The following is an 18,393-nucleotide window of genomic DNA, read 5'->3' on the forward strand; positions in this document are numbered from 1 at the left end:
GAGACAGGCCCCAGGAGAGATCCCTGGGAAACTCCGCTGGTTATTGGTCTTCAGGTGGAGAACAAATCATCTTCTTCTTGAGCCTCAAAATCCAGCCAGTTATTTAGTCATCTACAGCCCACCCACTTGGACCATAACATCTCAAGCTGGGCACACATTTGGGCTGGACAAGGCTCTCCCTGTTGCTAAGCATGACTGCTCCAGCCTAAGCCAGAAAACATCCCATTTTCCATCCCGAGACAGGCTTTAACATTGGGGCAAACATATTTCTTTTTGATTTACAGCAAACAAAATACTTGCTTTACAGCAGTCAAACAAAATACTTCATGTAAACTTTTCTCCGTGTTGTGGGTGGGAAGGGAGTTCAGAAAAGCAGATTAGAATAGTTTACCCAGGGTAAAAAGAAAAAAAAATAATTCACCAAAACAAAACACTGAGAGAAATTGCATTTGCTAAGCAGAGTTATTTTGACAGAAATCTTCTGTGTGCCTCTCCTCCTCTAATTCAGCCTGCTAGGGCTAGAGTGTAATTGCACTGAAGTCAATGGGAGGCTTTCCTCAAGCCAGAGTTTAGTCCTCAGATTGAAATAAAACAAATTGTAGGTACAAAGAGTAAAAAAAATCCTATTTTAGAACCAGGTTTTTAGGTTGAATTGTATTTCAAACAGACATTAACAGCAGGAGGGCCGTGGAGAGCTTGGACAGCTCCAGCCAACAGGCAGAGCCTAAGAGGTGCTGTGGAAACCAGGACAGTAAATTCCACAGAATGAGTTTATTTGTTGGCAGAGGCAGAGTAATTCCCTTCTGATTTATTTCTACTTTGAAAGATATAGTCAATAGCTTCCCAGCATTAAGACATTTTCACACTTCAGTCCAAAAAGGGCTTACAGCTACTTATGCCCAGTTACTGTACATTTCCACAACAGCGTGGCGCCTTGGCAGGCTTCTCAAGCAGCTGGTGAGCCTCAAATCTGCCAGAATGTGAGGAATAAAATATTTTTCCTCCCAAATTTCTGAGCAGCTGTTTCTCAGGAAAGACACTGGCCAACCTTCAACAAATCTGTATGGTTGCAGAGCAGAAAGTAGATGCAATCACTTTAACATCTCTCACAAAGCAAAGGGTGTCTTCACCTCTCTAGCACCATTTTAAGAGGTATTATTCCATAGCACAGAAAATGTTTATTGAGTGAAGCTGAGTAGGCTTAATAGAAGTGGGCTTAATAGAAATGCAGAACAAGTGTCCAAGGAACTGAAGCTAAGTCTGTTTGCTCTCTTCATGGCATAGCCCCCTCCATGCCTCTTCCATGAGTTCACGCTGGGAAGCATCAAGGTTATTTCAGGGACCCAGAAGCCTTTTCAAATGGGGAACCTACAGAGCTAGAGACCTCTGTGCTCCTCTTTCTTTTCTCTGCCTTTATCAACACAGTTTCAGTCCTCCTTTGCACTTGCAATGGTGTCCATCACACCCTGCATTGACCCATATCAACTCTAACTCAGTAGAAGACATATGCAACAACAAAAGGGTTGGGTTTTTTTTCTGTTTTGTCTTTTTTTTTCCCCTGCTAGGTTGACCAGGTGAATTGGCTCGGAGGTGGGTTGACTGTCAGAGCAGGCATAAAGCAAGCAGCAGAAGTGCCTGGCTAGCGGAAGAGCTAAGGGCACATATGGCAGCCCCCTCTTCCAGTGAGCACAAGGTTTTTAGCAACTCAGTTCCTCTTCTGTGAGGACATCCTTAGAGACCTCACACTTATTTTGTCCACTCCCTTCAGTCTCTCACTGGTCTGGAAACTAAGGTCAGACTATCCCATCCCTTTTTCTCTCATTACGCTCCCCCCACCTCTGGCATCTCCGTTAATTCGAAACCACCCACACACTCACTTCATGCAACAGCTCCTTCCACTAACATTTAACAGCTGACATTTTTCCTTAATTTGTTGATTCAGAGGCATGTTTTCTTACACAGTAACCCTTCAGAATATCAAACCTATTTCACGCAGGGAAGAGTCTTCCATGAAGCCCACTGCTTCCCAACAGAAGATCCCTTGTAGCTAATGGGTGGCTGATGCTCATCACTAAAATGCACCTTCAGTTAAGTCACACTGCAGTGCCCTGATCACTATCTCTGTGTCCAAGGTACCCAGAGCGTGAACTTCTCACTAAATCCTTACATGCTTTCCCCACCCCTGCCTTTATCCTCACTTACAAATCAGGAAAAAAAATTATACATATATATATATAAAAATATATGTATGTATGTATACACACACACATCCCACTAACCCCAAGAAGCTCCTGCTGGCTCTCAGACCAGCAGCAAGGATGCTTGGCTGGATTCTCAGGGCCAGCAAAGTGCCCAAGAACCAGCAGCCAAAGGGGGCTGCTCTAAGTTGTGCTGAACCCAAGCAGCTCTTCCAGGAGGGTGGCTCTGCAGCACGGTGTGCTTCCCTGTCTTTGCTGCCTATTCCCTGGCACCATAAGAAGGCTAGAAGGTCTTTGGGCACTTTTGCAACACTATCATGATGCAATGCTGCTGGAGTCTCCATGCTCTGGGCACAGGGGACATCCCTTCCTCCTGATGCAGGAACAGCCCCTTCCAGTTCCAAGCTGGGGGTTTGGGAAGGAAATCCCTGCATGGGCAGGGGCTTTCCAAGGCTGCTGGGCCACTGTAGCACTACCTGGAGGGATGAGCAGGTAACGTGTAGTGCAAAAGGCTCACAGATGGAAAGCAAGGGATAAGGTTCACCCCAAACAACCAGTTCAAGGTAGATGTTCATCACAGGCTCTTTCTGTTTGCCATCTTCTACAGATCTTTCAGATGCAGACCTCAAATCAGTTTCAGGCTAACAGAAACCCTATCTACCTCTGCTGAGTTTGGATCAAGCCCCTCCTAGGTAAAAAAAAAACCAATAGTTAATGGAAATACAGCGTGCATGGAGCTTCCACTCCCATTAGCAGGTCTCTCAGAGAGGACACAATTTTCCATCTATGCATTAAGCCAGTCCAATACTGACATCAGCTCATTTCCATTGATTCTGATTACATAATAGTGACTTAATTCTCCATAGAATTGAATTTTCCATATGTTCGGATCTTTTGCAGTTGCTACATGACTTCCTTGTTCCCTGCTGGATTTATTATCTCTTCATCCTATACTTAAAAATTATGGTCGTCACTGCAAGCAGAAATTTCTATGGACTTGTTTTGGTTTTCTGATACAACGTTTATCACATCAATTTCCTTCCATCTAAAAGAAACCTCCATGATACTGCAATATTGGACATACCTTGGTGGCAAAATTGAGGTTTGCCAACAGTTCTGGATTGAAATTACATTTTGTTTCGGCATATATTAAGACTAGTTAATACCCATTATGGCACTCAAATTTTCAGGTAGATTTACTGCTATTTATAATTGACAAGTATCAATTTTATATCTGAAGTTGTGCAAAAAAACCCCATCTGACTGCAAATGTTATAGTTTTTTAGGTGTAGATGAATTTTCCCACTGTGTGTGTCTACCCAACAGACAGGACTGTTTCTGTGAAGAGGTAAAAGTACCACGAGCTCCCAGTGGCTTCACTCAGATAACGGTCATAACACCTCAGTTAGCTCCTTTTGACCATTTCCTGAGTGACTGGATCCCACATTTCTAACCTTCTTTGCTAACATACACATTACCAGTGCTACTCACAAGAAAATGGTTTTCCTTTAACATTCACGTTGTGCCACTGGGTAAAGCCGTTGATTTTCACAACACTGCTTTATAGTAAAGGCAGCGCTACGTACTCAAGACAGAAGTGAACTGAAGCATGGGAATATCAAAGCACCACTAGAAACTAGGTATACACCTGTATGCCCATGCTATATACTGCTGGGTGTTTATTTGGATTAGTCAGAACTGTGATGCATTTCCAGTCCATCAGCCTCTCATTCACTTGTGTATCATGGTCAGTTTAGTTCTGTCTTAATCTCCATTGATACAATCAAACACAATCCCCGTCACATCTCTGCAATATCCCTTCTTTTCCTTTCCAGCTTCATCGAACTTATTTTCCACCTTTATGCTAACTCTGACCCAAGAAACCTTGCAAGCCTTTAGCAGAGCCAGTGGACCTATTCGCATACTTGAAGTTAGCAGAAGCACTTCTGTAGATTAATGTTTAAAAGACCACTTACAATGTTGATCCCATCTGAGAATATTAGCCAGAGAACAGTCTAACACTTCTTCCCATCCTCCTTCTCCATCTTGCTTATAATCATACCTACCCCCAAATTTCAGGAGTCCAGGCATAGGCAGTGAGTACAATTCCTGACAGAGCAAGGCTCAGATTTCTCATCAAATCAGCACTTGGTGCAGCAGGAAAACAAAAGCTGCCCTAATAAGTAACTTGAGAAAGTTGTAGGAAAGGCTACAGTGTCCACAACTGCATAAGCAGCATCCAGCCCCCAGCACTAAGGAGCTGAGACAAAGCAGGAGGGCACAAGTGCATCCTCACCACATCCCCTGGTACAGACACACTTTTTCCAATTCTCACATCACAGCGCTGGATGTTCTTTGGCTTTTTTTTTGCCATGTCAAGAAAGGAAATCTTACTCTTCCATTATATACTTCCAATACTAATAATTCACAGCCCCTATACATCATATCCCAAAGAGTAAAGAGACCTCCCAGATGATCAAATAATTCACAAGAGAACTGAGGCAAGTCACCTCACTGGAAATACACCATATTTAAGTGAGAACACCAGAAGTTGCACTTTCTGGAACATGGGACAAACTAGATGATCTAAAGGATTCTTCGCTCTCTAATTTCATCATCTCTATACCCACACAGTTTGGGCCACCTAATCAAACTACTGTTTTGCATTTGTGAGCAAGGAAGGTTACAATGCAGACCAAGGAAGTCCCTGCTACCAGGCATCTCTGAAGAACCTGCACATCTTTGACATCCTGCGTGAGCCCACTTGACATCGCTACCTAATGGACTGGTCCCTCTCCCCAGCACACTGCTCCTGCTCCCATTACTGCCCAGTCTGTCAGCAAGCCTAGCCAGTAGAAAATAATCTGGTAAAAAGCTAGTAGCTGTCTGCTGGTTGAGTGAGAAGGAGAGTGAATGCCAGAGATGGTGAGGCAAGGAGGTGGGATTCCTTCACAGCAGGAAAAGCTGTTAGATAGCAGAGGACTTCATAAGGTGACTATGCCAAAGAAGTCTCTACCACCTACTGCATGCAGCCACCAAAAAGAATGATGAAATATTCTCTGAAGCTGTCTCCAGGTAGATACCTATCTGTTCCTAGCCTATAGAGGACAGTAGCATGGAACAAAATATAGGTCAGTGGCTGGATGTAGAACAAAGCTGCAGAAATAATGAACACCAATGACACTTTCCTTCCATACTGGGAATTGCTAACAGCTTACTGCTTTGAGCCAGATGTGTTTCACCACATCCCCAGGATCCTGGCCACACAGCACACCAACCAAATCACAAAGCTCACTGCACACACGTGTGCTGCAGCAGACAGAGACCCAGACTGGGTCCAGCTGTGTTTATTCGGTCAGCTGCAGTGCCACAAAACACAGCTGCATTGATCTGGGTCCGAACACCTGGCTCCAAATAAAAGCAGCTCTGTAGCAAGAAGTTGACCATCTCTGCTCCACCCAACTGGAGCTGACCCTGTGACCAAGCAGGGTCTGACTGCATCTGCCTTCTCAACCAGAGTGCTGCAAGTGGTGACAAAGGGGACACATCAAGTCAGGGTGAAGGGGAGGCAGCATACATGGATTATGGAGCCTGACTCGGGGCCAGGAGACCGCAGTTTTCATCCTATCCTCACCTCTGGCTTGAGCTGTGCTTCAGGAAGTCTTTCCTCCTCCTGGTTTGTCCACGTTGTTCATTATTCTTGTCTCGATAGGAGTGATCTTCCCCCACTCCCAGTCCTTTTTGGCTTCAGGAAAACTCTTGGCAATCAGCATCAGAAGTGTTTTTTTTTCTCTTCAGAAGAGCCTCCACGCTTCATTTCAGATGTTATGGTTTTCATTTTCACATAATATACACTATGACTGACGTGTCAAAGCCATCATAGCCTAAATCTTCGAGTTTTATTTCTAAACTTGCTATAAAGAATTGTTCCCTGCTACTGACTGAATCATCTCCTCTAGATCAAAGCTTCTCCTGCTGAAATTGAGACAAAACACTTTGGCATTTGACTCTTTCATCTAAAAGCCAGTTCTGTCTGTGCTAAGCAGCAGCACCCTTTACATATTCAAAACTGAATATTTTACTTCCTTCTGCCTCTACTATGGCAGAACAGGCCTGCACATTTAGGAATAACAGATAAAGTAAATGTATGAGTGAGAGAAAGCAATTGTACAATCAAGGGCTGAAAGAAAATTTGAAATTCCGACCCAGAATCTGGGATTAGCAAACACTCTCAGGAGCACCATTTCATCAGCAGCTGAAGACGCTTCAGCCCAAAGCATCAGAGGAGTTGAGGATGCCATGGACCGACGGGGTCTGTGCTGCAATGCAGGCTCCACTATCAGCTCCAGAGCCCTCAACACCAGGGGCCCTCAGCCCTTGCTGAGGTCTCCACAGATGATTTGGCTGCATTTTCATAAAGCATGTCTCCAGTGCAGTAGAGCCTCCTCCTCTTTCACAGTCCAAATAATTCTGTCTGGAGCAAGGGTCAGCTGCGTCTGTGCTATTAGCACCCGGAACCATTAGCATTTCTGTTCAGCAAAGGAGTTGCCAGCTCTACATTCCTCCTTTATCACAAGTCAGCTTTTCTTATGTTAAATGGAGGTTTCCTGGCATGTCAAAGGCATCTTTATCAATTGCTCCAGAAATATGGTTAAATAATATATCAATAAAAATTGGTAAAACTTGCAGTAAGCCTAATATAAATCTTAGATCCAGTTTAATCCTTGTGGTCAGTCCATTGACTATGCTGGAGTGACACCAGGAATGAATTTGGCCCTTCCCACCTCCTCTAAATGTGGGCCAACAGACATTCATGTTTATCAGGAAAAACAAGAACATATGCTGAAAACAGAGCAATTCCAACAAAAACCTCAATCCAGCATGGGAACAAAAGCAAACAGCAAAGATTTCGTAGCTAATCAGGAGTGTCAGTGTGAGGTTGTCTGACCAGAGTTAAACATCATAAGACCACATTAAGAAAGCACTTGAGTATCTCCCAGACCAACACATTTCTTAATGGAGACACCAAGCAGCCAACTGATGTAAGAATGTGCAATCTTGAAGTCGCACACAACAGTCCACGGGTCTTCTATCCTGGTTTTGGAGTAGTACTACTTTCAAAGAGACAGCAAACACCCTACATTAACTGCAAGGATTCTCCGTTTTGTTACATGCAGAGCACTAAGAGGACACCCTATGCATGATCTTCAAGCCCTCTCACACAAATACCAGTCACTGTGCTCAACACCTGGCTGTGCTCCTGTTGGTCCCCATGGCTTTGATATTCCTGTGGGACTTGTAACTGATCACTACAAGAATAAAAGACACAGCATAGCTGAAACAATAGCAGCAGCAAATGAAAAAAAAAAAAAGAAAAAAACCAGCACATAACCTTAGGGGGATGTCATTATTTAAGCCAAAGAATTGAAGGAAGGCTGACGTAGCCAGTCCTAAGAAACATGAAAGTGAAATCTCGTGCCATTTAATACAGAATTTCGTGCTGCCCCAGCACCCCAGCTGTGCTCAGGCTAGGCTGGGCTCACAGCAGTGCAGATGCCCTACTGCCAGGTGTACCTGTACCCCCTTCTTACAGGGGGTAAGGATTTTCAATCTCAGCATCACCCAGAGCTTGCTGCATTCATTTCTAAGCAGTATAATAAAACTGTCATTGCTCTTTTGGTTTAAGAGCTCCAGTGAACTATCAGAATTAAAAATAAATCATTCTATTTTGGAGAATGCTGAGCCTCCTGGGTCTAGAAAGCATTTCTTTCTCTTCTCAGCCAGACATGGGAATTCAGCCTTTAGGATAACGTACAGGAATTTTGATTGCCATTTTGCTTCTCCCCACCCTGCCAACTCCCACTTCAACTTCCAGAAATAGACCTCTTCTACACTCAAAGAGAGCATCTGTTTGAACAACCTGATCTGAAAATTACGTTCGCTGGAGTTAACTAGTGCAGAGTGCTAACAGACACAGGCTTAAAGTAGCTACGTCCTAGCCCAGGTCTGTTCTGCTTTATAAATTGTCAGCCTCTGCTGGCTCAGTGTAAGCCAGCCTAACCTATTCAAATAGATTTGATCAGTATTTTGGCATACCAGGTGATTAAATTAAGAGCCCACTGAGCTGGAAGCATGATTAGCTATGATGATCCAAGTGCTCGGATGACAAATCACATCAACAGTGTCTCAACAGCTGTAGATCAGGATCAGAGAAGGAATTACAACTCCGTATCCCAGAAATCAAGGATATAGGTTAGCATAATAAATACATTTCAAGACTCATTTACCAAAGTGGAGAATTTTCCTAGAATCAGGCCTTAGAGTACACTTGGACTCAGATACAAGCCAAGCCACGCTTGTGAGCACTGGTACGTTTCTGACATTTTAATCAGTTACAGGGTCTGTACAGTACTGCATTAGGACAACCAGTACCAAACAAGCAAGTAATTCCTTTCAGCACCTGAAAGACAACTTAATTTCCAAGAAGTATCATCTCTCCAGGGGTACAATTTCCAAGCTCTAACTGCAGCAAATTAAACTGACATGGCATCTAGGCAACCAGACAATATCATCAGCTAGCATTGCTCGTTAGAGAAAGCTGAAAGACACTCTGCATGGATACACATGTATGTATCCTATAACATGACTGGAAGAGAGAAGACAGGATAAAATTGAAGCAGTAATGAGAACCTGTGTTTATATAAAATAATACCATGCTTAACTCAAGAGTAAATAATTTGCAAGTATTGCTTGGCTAAATGGCATGGTAGCTGACTTCTGTTTTCTATCAGTAAGAAGAAACGTGACCTTTTGGTTTTGTATTAAGGTGAGTGCACCTCCGCTGGAAACCTCAGAACATTTGAGTTGCTCTTTATCCCATACAGCCGTGGCTCTGCAACAAGACAGGTCCTTGTTAGCAGAAAAGAGATCACATTACTAACTCCTCAGTGCTATGATTAGTTAACTTATAGACAGAATCCAGTAATACTTAATTAAGACCATCATGAGAAGTGAGTCCTCACATTTTCCTACAGCTTTCTCACAGACCAGCCAAAGGAGGTATCACCAGATGAATTGGTGGGGTGAAGGATGCAGAGCACAGAAGAAGTTGCTCTGCAGAGATGACTTGTTCCAGAGGTCACTGGCTTTTAGAGATACTGTAGCCATGCATAGGCTGAGCATCTCCAACAACCGCATTCAGCTCTGACACTGCTGCTCAGGGCAACAAGACAGAAGTAGAGTAAGGAGCACAAATACCAGGGTGAGGGAAAATAAAAAGCACCCAAAGCAGTCACACACGCATTGCACTGGTGACTTTGCACTGCTCTGGGGTACTTGTGACCATCTTTCAACAAGACAGGTGAGGCTGCCGAGCTCCAAAAGCACCCGCAGCCCCAGCACTGGTTACACTTACAGCCCCAGGCACCAACTGCAACAATGCCCCAGATGAGGCAAACCACCCGCACGGCCTGAAAACGTTCAAGAGGAAAAGCACGAGAAAAAGCACGTAGCCACCTTGCTGCCCCGCAGACTCAAGACTGCTGCAGTAGCAGATGGTGGAGAAAAAGCCACCTGGCTCGGCATGTGGCCTGCTCTTCCGTGGCCCCAGGCCTGGGGAGGATGGCTCCTGGCCCACAGGCAGCAGCCAGGCTTCCCTGCCTGCCTTTGCATCACATCTCCCCTCAGACCTAGTTCATGGGGTTCCATGCATGATTCATCTTCTTTTAGCAAAGAGCTGCCTTCACTCACAAGCATGTGGCACACACTGAATTCCTAACAGGGACCAAAAACCTGGCTGTGGCTAGGTGAGATGGATGCACATCCCACCCCTGAGCCCAGTTAACTACAGCAAGGTACAAAGGTCTCAGCTGCTCTGTAGATTGAGCCCAATTAGCCCAAGCAGTTCCCTTCTACAGCAGGGCTTTATCATACTTCAGCATTTGCCAAGATCAAGCAATCCTATAGCAGATGTGGAGCCATACATTACAATCCCAGCTTTCTGCCTGGTTCTGTACACCCCAGCGTGATGGAAAAGTCTGAAAAATACAACAATAAGAACAGCAGAAGCTCCCACCATTCAAGACCACATGGCATTTTTTTTTTTGAGATTGTAATAAAACACAAGATCCTTGAAGACTCTAGATTTAAATAAAGGAGACAGGACATGGTCCCCAGCCAAGCAGCAGGGATGAAGCTGCTGATGGGATGGATGGGGCAGACAGCCACCTGCTGTCACAAACGGCTGCAGAAGTCTGGGCTTGCCACACCTCCACTTTTAAAGGCAGCCCCAATTTCTACATTTGTGATCTTTTGCTACCACAAGTGGCGGCCATCTAACTGCTGCAACTGCATACCTGGAGCCAGCAGACATCAAAGAGCACTTCTGCATTACTACTGATTTCAGCTTCTTCACAGTGGGACCACCAGAAGTCAGAGCTGTTCGGCACTGGGATTGACCAGACACATGCACTGGCTTATTCCACAGAGAAGATAAATCAACGGTGCTACTGGAAGGCTGTTGCAGCTGGCTCAGTTGCATTCCTCAGCAGAAGAAAGCTCCACATTTCACGTACACTTGTGGAGAGACTCTCAGCTAAAGCCACTAGTGACATCGCAAAGCCTTGTGCAACTCCTGTTCTCTGCAAGCCAGGTCTTTCTTCCCAAGCCCTAATGGTTGTCATACTTTGTAGTGGTAAATAGCAATGATAAGATCTGCAGAGCAACTTCGGACCAGAGATTTCTTTGCTGATACCTTATCTCAGCTCACAGGAGCCCGCACTCGCGTTTCTTCTCACCACCTGCCTGAGCTGGCTGCCTCGGAGCACACGCAGGCTGGGAAGGAGATCCCCTGCTTGGAGCAGCCTGAGACTTGCTCCCCATCTAACTCAGTCCAAGAGGGAAGGGCTCAAGCCACAACTTGAGCATGAACTGCAACAATCTCCTGGCTCGGTCCCACCTCCTTTCAAAGCACTGCTGCCAAAGCATTATGCAAACTTCTTCAAAAAGCATCCCAATTGCTTAGCTGCCCACCTCTACACCCCAAACTTAGTGCCAACTCTGGAAAACCTAGATGCATTAATTATTAGCAAGACTGGGAGTCTAGATATATGTATTTTAAAAGATTCAGTCTCCTAAGTCGCAAAAGCAAGTGAAAGAACACGTGCATCATCCCGGTGCTGGGGGCGGCTACTGCTCCTGGTTCTCTCAGGAGAAGATTCCTACACTCAGAAGTAAGGAGCCCACAGGCTGAACTGCCAGCTAGGGCTTGTGGATCCCTATTTCCCAGGCTTTTCCTAAGCAAATCCAAAGAAAAAAAAAGACAAAAATCTTTATGTAAGACAGAGCACAGTCCATCCAAAGGGATAAAATACTGTATTTTATTAAATCGCAAGTGGCCAAGTCCAAATGTTATATGGGAGTTTCAGTCTGATCCCATAATTCTTATATATTTACTTCCAGACAGAGCTGTTTATAAGCAAAGACAATGTTGCCATACACCAAAGCATCCTCAGATGTGCTTTCTATGGAATTTTGCCCATGAAGAAGGCAATAGGTCAGCGGGGAAAAGAAAGAATGAAGTATCTCAGTGAGTCCTGACCCTCCTCTTTCGAACTTTAGACCAAAGCAGTGCAGTTCCCAGGCCTCCCCTTCGCAGCATCCTGCTACACTGCGGGTCCTGCACTGCCACAACCGACCTCCACCACCGCACCCCAGCCGGCAGCAGCACAGGCAATGGTAAAAAAAACCCTCCCTGCCAGCAGGAATTGCCACACTCGCGCCTCCTTTAGCAGCTGCTGCTCTCACGGCCATCCTGGCCCAGCAGCCACAAGTTAAATGGCTCTCAGTGGTTTTGGCCCCGGCTGTTCTCTTTTGGCTGTGGTCGGAGCAGGAAGCTGGGTTTGGACCCAAGGCTCAGCCCTGCAGAAGGGGCGCGTGCAGGCACAGCGCCAGCCCTGCCTCGCTGCAGCTTCTCAAAGGGCTCAGCTCTTCTGGCCACCCTTAGCAACTTGTGTTTATTTTGGACTTTTATCCCTCCTATCCCTCTGCTCCCTGGATTCAAGTACATTTATAAATGTTTTGGGTTTTTTTTTAACAAATAAGAACTTCAGGTACAGGGAGATCAGTGTCTTCCACGACACTTCTAAACAGATTTTTCTCTTGTGAACTCCTGCAGTCATTCCTCCAGTTCACACAAGCTTTTACTACGCACTGTAGCACACAGCAAGAAGTTTCCAGATTTAACTCCTCTTCTCTAAATTGCAGCATAGCTCTTACAGCTGACATGCCTTCTCCCAGCGACTGTCAGGGACCTGGCCTGCTCACTGACACTTCCCCATCCATCCCCAAACCAGAACCAAATAAGCAGTTCCAGCCCAGAAACTGGGTCAGCACCTGCACCAGCAGCTCTGTGGGGCAAGGCCATGTCAGACACATCTCTGACCCACTGAGCTCTTCGGACAGTCTGCAGCACAAACTGGACCAGTCTGTCTTGTCTGCTGGCCCAAGAGAACAGCAGAAATGACTCAACTTCCAAGATGAAGTAAACAACAACACACAAGTTGTCAAACTGGCTGTGCGACTGCAGTATCCCAATTTACTTGCTGGGTCTGGATCTGTGCTTCAGCCAGGCAGCTTTGGAAGGGAACACCTATGTCCCAGGTGCACGTGCTTTGCATCATCTTTAATCACAGATGCACCTCTGATTTTTGGTTTTCCCAAGATGTCCCCTACAGCTCTGGGCTTTCTGGTTGCCATTGCCTGAACATGCACTTCCAGAGGGTACAGCAGATTAATTTGGCTTTACAGGGACTTAAGAGAATAGCATCTCTAGTTTCCCCTGATCCAGGCAGGATGGTTGCAAAGAAGGCACTGGCCACCAGTCAGGGAGCTTGTGGTTCCAGTCCTGGAATTGCCATAAAAATCTTAAGGGACTCAGTCAAGTCATTTAGATGCTTTATATGTGTTGTATGTTGAGATGAAAACATTGAGGAGCAAGTATTCAGTTCACTGCTCCTGCTGGGAGCTGAAAGAGCCACCAAAAAAAAAAAGAGGCAGCAGAAGCATTTTTGCATAGACACTCTCTGTGTTTCTGGGCTGTGGGTGTTCAGTGAAAGCAACCAGTGAAAAGCCCCGAACAATAAACTCATTCACATGGTATCTCTGGTCCCCGGCCGGGCACGGTGCCCGCAGAGCCTGCTGCGGGGAGCGGTGAAGGTGCATGGAGGAGCAGGAGCCAGACTTGCCTGACACACTAGTCAACACCACAAGAGAAAAGTGAGGGCTCGGGCCTTGCCAGGAACACTCCAAAAGCAGGTGCTCAAAGGCTTAGAGCTTGTGAGCTCTGCTAGCTTTAAGCGGAGGCTCCCGGCAACTTTGGTAATGACACAGATGGGCACAGATCCTGGAGTGGCAGGACCACAGGGGTACTGCCTCCTCTGCTGCACAGATCCCTGCCCCTCACTCTCAAGAATAGGAGCAAGCACTAGTGATCATTTTGGGGGTAGCAAAAGGAGCATCTCCAGGCCTGGTTATACACACACTCCCCAAGGACCATAACTGCTCATCAAATGGGGCTAAAGCCAACATCCACACAGCCTCGCGCCCACCTGCAGTGAGCCTGCCCTGGTCTGGAGAGCACCCAACACAACTCAAAGCATCCTCAGGTGCCCTGTTTACATTGGAGAAAGCAGCTGTGCTAGAAGAGACAGAAGTATTATACTGGGACAGGTGACAGTGCGTAGGATGGCTTGGTAGGGTGGAAATGGTAGAGGTATAATTGAGACAGGCTGTGGTTTCAGTCACAGGAAAAAGTTTCATCTCCTAAATCCCTGCGGAGTAAAGGACTCTGCACTCCTGCTGCCTATTCCCCAAAGGAGTCCATTCCCATCTCCAAAACTCAGCACTCTCACATAAGTGAGAATTATTGTGTTTGTTATGAGGTTATGCAGGAGATAAATTTTAATCTGTATTTCAAAGACAGCTCAGCCCAGCAGCCGAAAATTGCATTGGATTTGGTACAGGGCAGTACATTGCCCTGTTTTCTCCAGTTGCCAGTTATGCCAAGACAATTAGCTAAACACAACAGCTGTGTTGATGCTCAGCTGAGGAGAAACCACATATGTTTGTATAGAGCCTGGATCACGTTAATATGAATCAATCCATTTCTGACTGTGATTAACAGGAGTTTATAAAGGGCCTCAGATCATTACCAGGGCTCTTGTCTTTCATTCATTCATGTCTCCACTTTGTGGTTTAATCACAAGCATACCTCCTTGTATTGGCAAGGACTCGTTAAAAAGAACACGTGACAAAGTCCCAAACAGACCCACACCCCTTTCGCCTCCCAGTTTAAGCATATTAACTAGCAAGCAATCACCTCATCTTTCTACCAAGTCACCATTTTAATCCTTATCAACAGTAAACTGTTGGCTCCTGTTAAGAAGACAACCTCTCCTCCCCAGACAAACAATGTTAGTCTTCTTAGAGAAGCACTGCAAACACTAGCAGTGCCCTGCAGACCCCTAGGAAACCCTCAGATAAGAAATGCAAAGCTTGTGTCTTTGCTCAACACAGAGAGTAAAACAAGGATACCAAACACCTTTCTTTGAAGAACTGGGCTGTAAGTCACTTTGATTTCCATTACAGAGCTCTAACACATTAAGAAATACAACAATCTTAAAAATATCACTTGACATCTTAGACTACATGCATGGGGCTGCATCACAGGGGAATCACCTGTGACAAGGGGTTGGTCTAAGAGAACTTGACAGGGCTGGCAGATGGGTAAGGGTGTCACCAACACACTCCTCATCAGTAACAGTGCTTTCAGCACCTCTTCCCCCCAGGGTCTGGAGGTGGCCGGTCATCATGTTCAAAGGCAAAACACAAGGGAAGGAGGAGAGAGAGCGCTTGCAGGGAGCAGAGGAGGAGCAAGAGACAAGCAACTCTATCCTTCTTTACTACATAGTGAGGATACAGCTACCGCCCTCACTCACACCTGCCCTCTGTTCACTGCAGGTCTGTTGCGCCTTATGTCTCACAAATACTTCCTAAATCACAGGGAGAAGGTGGATTTTTAAACAGCATCTTCATCAATGGGTGAATACACTCTTTACCATGGCCTGGCAAAAAAAAAAAGAAAAAAAAAAACACCAAGAAAAAAAACCCTGCCACACACCAAGACCATCCTTCATAGTTTTAGTAGCCTAACAAGAGTCAAGAGACAGTGTCTTCCTACACAGCTGGCCTCACAACCCCATTTGCAGAGGCTGGGAAAGGAAACCCATTCCCAGGAGAGTTTCACAATCCCTCCTTCGCTTCCCACTACACAAGTCTGACAGCCCAAGCTCTTCCCACTCCACAGGTGCCACCCCGCTGGCCAGCAGCCCTGGCCTGCCAGGCTCACACTGCACCCCACAAAATTCCTGCGGCTGCTTCACCCTGGCTTTGAAACAGGAGGGACATCTCTTGTGTGTGCCAGGTTAGAGTCTGGATTAAAGCACATCCCTGCCTGTGTTTAAAGGAAATAAATATTGCTGTGTGCTGGTACTTGCAGCCTTCATTTCTGAAGTAATAGGAAATTTTGTAGTCATATTCCTCCTTCTGGAGCACCAATTCACTGCTCAACAGCCCTCCGAGTCCATCCATCTCTATCATTAGAGGATTTCCCCGCGCAAGCGCTTGCCTGGCTAGTGGCAAGGATGAAGACTCCCCACAGCAGCAACAGGATAGCCCCACCAAAACGGGCATATATCCCCATGCTTATTACTATTACTAACTTACTTGCCTGCTTTCTCCATCTGCTCCTCAGGGCTCTCTACTCCCACAGGTTCTCCCCCAGCCCAGCCCTTCTCCTCCACCCACCTCACCAGCCCCAGGTGACTCCAATCACCCCATCACACTGGGGACACCTCCCACCCACTAAATGAGCTGTTGCCATCACCTGAGGCTGTCCTGCAGAGCTGGCGATGCCCGGGTACCCTCATTAATGCACACCCACTCCCACGCGTGCACATTCGTTACCAGGAACACAAAAAGGACTGGCAAGGCTCCACAAACAGTGGCACTTGCTATTCATCACACATGTGCAGAACACATCCCCGCTGCTCTGAGGAAGCTGTGTGCATATTTAAAAAGACAATATACAAAACATAGCTGAATCTTAATGAATCTACTGCTTTGCAACTGGAACTGAATGGGATTGTAAAGACTCTGCCAGACAAAAAAAAAAAAGACAACACAATATTTGACTTGTAATAGTCTTTAACATAACTTTTGCAGTATGTTACTATTGTACTTATCAGGCCTGGAAAATATCGATTTTAAGTAAGAAATGGATCAAAATGCAACAGGCAGCACCATGGCAGAATACTGAAGTACTTGCACAGTACAGTCAAAAAAAAAAAAAACCCAAAAAAAAACCAGAGTCCTGGCAAAAATTAACTCCCCACAATGCGATACCTTGACATGTAGAGTGCCCCGCGAAGAAGCATTAGGGAACAAGGGCTATTAGCTTCAATATACCTGCTGAGTCCTTATCAAATCTTGCCAGTTTGACAGGTTACTGTCCAAATAGGGTCAGGCAGGAATCTACTTGTCTAACACAAAGGTCCCTGCTTAAGTGTTCAAGCTACTTAAGAACGACTGCAAGGAGAGCAACATTTCCTCTCAACAGGTAAAATTAAGTGCAGATTTCTTCTGTGCTGTGCAAGTGCTGGATCCACCTCCTCCAGGAGCAGCTTGTACATGCCAGCAGGAGCAGAAATCAGAGAGCACCCACGCACGTCCGAGCGTCCCATGCCCGGGCGCCTCACCCCACCTCCTCAGCTGGCAAGGTGCTCTGAAGCCTGAGAAGTTTCCAAGAGCTGCCCATAGCACCGCAGATCTGAGAGGAGCCGTTCACGGCAGTAAGGACCAAGTAGCATCGCGCAGGAAGCGCCAGAGCCATTGATTGCGGGGAAATAAATGGGCCGTGGGTGACCAACAGCCTGGATGAGATCTGCCAGAGAGAGCGGGGAGGCTGCTCACCCATCTTCTCCCTAACCCCCAAACCTACTCGATCTAGGAAACAGGACACTCCATGTCCTGCCTGCTAAGCCTGGGAGGGTGGGAAATTTCTGCAGACAGGCACTTCAGGAAGAAAGACGGCGCAGCAGCGTTAGCCAAACTCAGTGGCTGCAGAAAACAGAACGAGACGCTGCTTTTAAGTTGGCAAAAAAAAAGGGCCCGACCCGCAGATGGTGTAAAACAAGATATTTCCCCCCCACCCCTCACTGCTCAGCGCAGGCACAGGGGGATTCACATCCCAGCGACCCAGCTGCGCTGCCCCTCACCTTCTCCGGCCCCACTCGCGGAGACTCCGATCCCTGGCCCCACTCGCGGAGATCGCCTCCCCCGAGAGCTGGCTCTCGTCCCCACTTGCCGGCCTCCTCCTCCGCGGAGCTGGACCCCCGCCCTCGCCGCCCGGTCCCACTCGTGGGACAACCCCTCTCCCACACACACACACTCCCCAGAACTGAGCTTGGGCCCCCTCGCGGAGACCTCTTTCCCCGGGAGCCGACCCCCGGCCCCACTCTCGGGAAACATCGCCTCCAGAGCTGACCCCCAGCCCACAGCAACCCACCGCCGCCGCGCTTTCCCACGCGCGGGGACAGCAAGCCGCAGCGGCCCCGTGTCAGCGGCTCTGCCACCCCCTCACCCCATAAGACCCTTCCCCACCAACGTCGCCCCGATCCCTCCAAGGCTGGCAGGGCAGGACGGCGATCCCCACGCGGGGCACGGGCACGCGTGACGCGCCACCTCACCTTTGTATTTATCCATGTGGGCTGCAACGGGTGAGGGTGGGCCGCAGCCCACCGGCTCCCGAGGGGCTCCCGGACTCGACGGTGCCTCCGCTGCGCTCCGCGCCCGCGCTCCTGCAGCCTCTTATTCCGGCGGCACCGGATCCCCGGGCCGGCCCGGGCCGCCCCGCCCCGCCCGCCCCGCCCCGGAGCCGCGGAGCTGGGCGGGATCGGGACTGCGGGATCGGGAACCGGGACCTGGCTGCGGGGTGGAGATGTGGGATCGGGGAATGGAGATCGGGGATCCGCCTTGTCCCGCCCGGGGGGCCGCGACGGCTGCCGGTCCCCTGGGAAAAGAGGAGCCGGTGACAGGAGGAGGAGGAGGAGGAGGAAGAGGAAGGTGGCAGGGGTGCTGG

The 18,393-nt window shown here is 47.4% G+C and overlaps 1 protein-coding gene across 1 annotated transcript in view; it reads right to left on the reverse strand.

The window, feature by feature from the left end:
* AFAP1L2 (actin filament associated protein 1 like 2) overlaps nt 1-18,131 on the reverse strand; it is a 69,342-nt gene extending 51,211 nt beyond the window's left edge. The window contains exon 1 of the mRNA XM_086752202.1: nt 18,002-18,131. Coding sequence (XP_086608328.1) covers nt 18,002-18,017 — 16 coding nt within the window. The 5' untranslated portion in view covers nt 18,018-18,131. The remainder of the gene's footprint in view (nt 1-18,001) is intronic.
* Nucleotides 18,132-18,393: the final 262 nt, after the last annotated feature.

The sequence above is a fragment of the Chlamydotis macqueenii genome, chromosome 7 (assembly GCF_036417535.1).
Source record: "Chlamydotis macqueenii isolate bChlMac1 chromosome 7, bChlMac1.mat, whole genome shotgun sequence".
NCBI lineage: Eukaryota > Metazoa > Chordata > Aves > Otidiformes > Otididae > Chlamydotis > Chlamydotis macqueenii.